At 42.3% G+C, this 4,695-nt stretch overlaps 2 protein-coding genes across 2 annotated transcripts; one reads left to right on the top strand and one right to left on the bottom strand.

The window, feature by feature from the left end:
• Positions 1-2,340: 2,340 nt before the first annotated feature.
• Positions 2,341-2,721, bottom strand: LOC307059415 (histone H2B type 1-A-like; the record flags this gene model as incomplete). The annotated part of the gene is made up of 1 exon (XM_079713364.1): positions 2,341-2,721. The coding sequence occupies one exon, from the start codon at positions 2,719-2,721 to the stop codon at positions 2,341-2,343; it is 381 nt and encodes a 126-aa protein (XP_079569490.1).
• Positions 2,722-2,834: 113 nt separating this feature from the next.
• LOC307059003 (histone H2A type 1-A-like) lies at positions 2,835-3,403 on the top strand (the record flags this gene model as incomplete). Its single annotated transcript, XM_079712688.1, has 2 exons — positions 2,835-2,870; positions 2,990-3,403. 2 exons carry the CDS (start codon positions 2,835-2,837, stop codon positions 3,401-3,403), a joined length of 450 nt encoding a protein of 149 aa, XP_079568814.1.
• Between the last annotated feature and the right edge of the window lie 1,292 nt (positions 3,404-4,695).

The following is a 4,695-nucleotide window of genomic DNA, read 5'->3' as shown; positions in this document are numbered from 1 at the left end:
GGGAGGATCCCACATGCCGTGAAGCGGCTGGGCCCGTGAGCCATGGCCGCTGAGCCTACGCATCCGGAGCCTGTGCTCCGCAACGGGAGAGGCCACAACAGTGAGAGGCCCGCGTACCGCAAAAAAAAAAAAAAAAAAAAAGAATGGGCAAAAGAACTGGACAGACACTTCACCAAAAAAATTTACAGATGGTAAATTAGCATACCAAAAGATCCTCAATATCATTTATTAGGAAAATGCAAATTAAAACAATGAGATATTAAACATCGATTAGAATGGATAACATCCAAAATATTGTACATTACCAAATGCTGAGGAGGATATGGAGCAACAGGAACACTCATTCATTGTTGGTAGTAATGCAAAATGGCACAGCCACTTTGGAAGACAGTTTGACAGTTTCTTATAAAGCTAAACATACTCTTGAGCCTACCATCCAGCAACTGTGCTCCTGGTAATACTTACCCAACTGATTTGAAAACTTATGTCCACACAAAAACCTGCATGTGAATAGTTATGAATTCATTCATAACAGCTAAAAAGTGGAAGCAACTAAGATCCCTTCATTAGATGAACGGATAGACAAACTGTGGTTTATCCATACAATGGAATACTAGTCAACCATTAAAAGGAACAAGCTCTTAATTCACATAACAAAATGGGTGAATCTAAACACATGCTGCTAAGGACAAAACCAGCGTGGAAAAACTGCATGCTTTTCAACTCAAGAGTTGACAAGGATTTGGGAGCTATACAGACATCTGCTGTTTCACAAGATCTTATGAGGGCAGCTGGGACCCCTGCTTGGAGATGATGCCTCCCCTCCCAGACAATGTGGCACAGATGCCCCATCTGTTAACTCCTTGGATGATTCCCAGTTAAGATATTCAGAGGTTCTTGTAGGGGCTGTTTCTGTGCAGAAATGTAGGGCACTTTTTTTTTTTCCTGTGGGGTTTTAGTACACATATTCTACCAAATGATACTAAAGTATTTTTTAACTGTAAGGCAGACACACATGAGCACGAATTCTTGTTTTTAAAAGGGAAGAATGAAAAATATAAATTAACGAATTGAGTCCAGCTAAACTACTGGTTTGTGGGAAGTAGTAATAATTTCATCTTTTTAAATGTTAATTTCAGTGTCATTTGTCACTTTTTAATGCTTGTCTGCTAAGAGTCCAGACGATCGTGACAGAGTAGATCTTGCACCCAAAGTCCCTTGACTTGATAAACACCCTATGACCCAATTTGGAACATGTTAGTGTTGGAGTCCAGTAATATAGGACACAAACACCAATTTAATGATCCTCTCATAAAACAAAATGCAAGTGATCCTATTATAACTTGGAAGAAAAGTAACGCCCCCCAAAAATTCAGTCAGTGTTACTTCTGTTTGCCAGTCGGTTGTGGTTAGCCAGATTGCTTGACTCCAATATGGATTACTTGATATGGCAAGACCTCCACACTCCAATATAAAGCTGTTTTTAACAAACAGCCTAGTTTAGACACCCCAATAATGTACAGATGACATCACCAGACCAAGGAATTATTGGACTCGAAATCTCAGCAGCTGTAGGGCACCTAACCTGATCCATAGGAAGAATTTTCACACACTACAGAAAATGTAGACTGGAAGCAAAACAGCCTTAACACTCCCATGCTGAACTTGCCTATGTTCTTTGTCTTTCCACAGCTTCAGTTCTCTTTCAGTCTCTTGATAGAAAGTACTTAAAACAACAGGACATACCCCAGAGAAGAGCAAGCCACGTTTCTCATGGCACTCGGCCCACCCTCTCTGAAGACAGACTTAAAGGAGCTCTCTTCAACTCAAGAGAGCTCTACTCTTTAATATGCTTAAGAGATCCGGGATTTCACCGGAAATCATTCTGGTTAATAGTCACGTGAGACGGACGAGTTATGTACGTATTTCTTAACCACACTAAAGACAGCAAAGTGAATCTGACAAAGTTACTAGCATAACAGCTATAGCTCACTCTAAGAGTAAGCCTGCCCACATACACTGAGCAGCCAAGTAAAAAGCCTACAACTCGGGCTTCCCTGGTGGCGCAGTGGTTGAGAGTCCGCCTGCCAATACAGGGGTTCGTGACCCGGTCCGGGATGATCCCACATGCTGCAGAGCAGCTGGGCCCGTGAGCCATGGCTGCTGAGCCTGTGCGTCCGGAGCCTGTGCTCTGCAACGGGAGAGGCTGCAACAGTGAGGCCCATGTACCACAAAAAAAAAAAAAAAAAAAAAAAAAAAAAAGCCTACAACTCTCTAGAAAGTTAAGTGGCTCTTAAAAGAGCCTTTGGGTTACAGAAGTCGTTTGGTGGCTGAATCTCTTTACTTGGAACTACTATATTTAGTGACAGCCTTGGTGCCCTCGGACACTGCGTGCTTGGCCAATTCCCCAGGAAGCAGCAAGTGCACTGCTGTCTGGATCTCCCTGGATGTGATAGTCGAACGCTTGCTGTAATGCACCAGACGAGACGCCTCCTCTGCAATGCGCTCGAATATATCAGTAACGAAAGAATTCATAATGTTCATAGCCTTTGAAGAAATACCAGTATCCGGGTGAACTTGTTTCAGTACTTTATAGATATAAACTGAATAGCTCTCCTTGCGACATCTCTTGCGCTTCTTCTCCTTTTTCTGAGTTTTAGTCACGGCTTTCTTAAAGCCTTTCACGGAACTAGCACTGCTTTTAGAACTCTGCTCCGGCATGGTTAACCTACAGCTCTAAAACAGCAAACCAGCGGCAGTTGATCCTCTGAAGCGTGACATTTATATGCTCAGAGCTCAGATGACGTATTGGGCAGCTCACATCTGATTGGATAATGGGTAGTGGCGTGTATGTAAATGAGGTGATTCCAGTATGGTTCTCTGATTGGATATAAGGGTATCAGCCAATCAAATAGTAAATCACAACCCACCGTGAGACTATAAATAGACCCTGTACCTACCCTAACCGTGTTTGTTTCCGTTATAACAGATCACTATTCTTGTAGTAGTGTCTGGATGTGGCAATCAGGGTGGTAAGGCACGTACTAAGGCCAAATCTCGTTCGTCCAGAGTCGGCCTGCAGTTTCCTGTGGGCCGAGTCCACCACCTTCTCCACAAGGGCAGTTACGTCGAGCAGATTGGGGCCCGTGCACTGGTTTACCTGGCAGCGGTGCTAGAGTACCTGACGGCCGAGGTCCTGGAGCTGGCGGGCAGTGGGGCCCGTGACGAGAAGAAGATGAGCATCATCCCGTGTCACCTGCAACCGGCCATCCGTAATGACAAAGAGCTCAACAAGCTGCTGGGCGGTGTGACCATCGCGCAAGGTGGCGTCCTACCCAACATCCAGGCGGTGCTGCTGCCCCAAAAGACCGGGAGCCACCACCACAAGGTCCAGTGCAAGTAACACTTCACAAGTTGTAAAGCCAAGTGAGTAACCTGAACGTCTAAAGGAGAAAAGCCCCAAACTGAAACCAAAGCCGCTCATAATTACTGAGAAACAGCTTAGGTTTACAAAGACTACAAAGCAGTGACTGAGTGGCACCAAAAAAGAACTCACCACAACTCCTAACGCTAATAGAACTCTGGACTCTGAAAAGTATCTAGCTCCGGTGACACCTCTGAAAGTTTAACTTCATAAAAATTTTTACAACAGAAGTCGTGAACTTGGGTATAAATTTTTTACATTTCAGAGTAGATAGAGCAAACATTCTAGCGGGCTCCTGGCGGGATGGGGATGGGGTTGGAGGAGATGTCATTCTCCTTGGGGAAAGGAGCAAATTTAGGATTGTTCTGACAATGAACACAATTCCCAAGAAAAAGAATTAAGATGCATGATCTTTAGAGAGGATAAAGTTAGACTAAATGAATGGATTAGAAGCAAAGAAAGACTTGTGAAGTTGCAGCTTTTGGCTTAACTCATGTTTGGAGAGCATGTCTACAAAATGTCAGCCAAGCAGCTAGCAAATCAGCATGCATCACGGCTTCTTGTTCTCTCAAGTGCCCTCTAGCAAGGGATTTCCAAGAGTTCTAGGACGGTTCCATATCCAGAAATCTCTAATCATGACATGTTAAGCCAAAAGATAAAAGACATACTTGACAGCTAATTATGTGAAAAACAGCAAACAGGTTGATAGTGTGTAGGATAAATCTCAAGACATACCATTTTTATGGTAAAATACTATCAATATTAGAGTGGGTAAGTAATGTGACAAGGCAGCTTTCTACCACCAATTATTCAGGAATAGTAGGCACTGAATTCAACAGATGTAACCACTGAAAATGAAGCAAAATACTTTGTTGATCCTTTAGCACTGCCTATGAGTAAACACCCACAGAGACGACTGACAGATAAGAAAGCAGCCAAACACAAAATTTTTGTACGAAAATGAAAGCATCAATTTCCAAACACAACAGAGAACAAAAATCTACATGTTTATAATTTAAAAATTCCTTAAACAGTTGCCAAGTTAAATTTTGAACACTTGTCTATAAACGTATACACAAACCTATGTATAGAATTGAAGTGTTCTAAAATTACAAAAACATAGTTTTAGAAAAGCTCTGTTAACACATTTAAAAATACTGATGAAATGTAAGAGTTTCTGGAAAAATATAAATTGCTTAAATTGAACCTAGAAAGCAGTGAGGACTAAGATAAATAGGAAAAAGAGTCATCGATGAGCTACCATCCTCTTA

This window comes from Hyperoodon ampullatus (genome assembly GCF_949752795.1).
Source record: "Hyperoodon ampullatus genome assembly, chromosome: 10".
Classification (NCBI taxonomy): domain Eukaryota; kingdom Metazoa; phylum Chordata; class Mammalia; order Artiodactyla; family Ziphiidae; genus Hyperoodon; species Hyperoodon ampullatus.
This window is presented reverse-complemented; position numbering and strand designations above follow the sequence as displayed.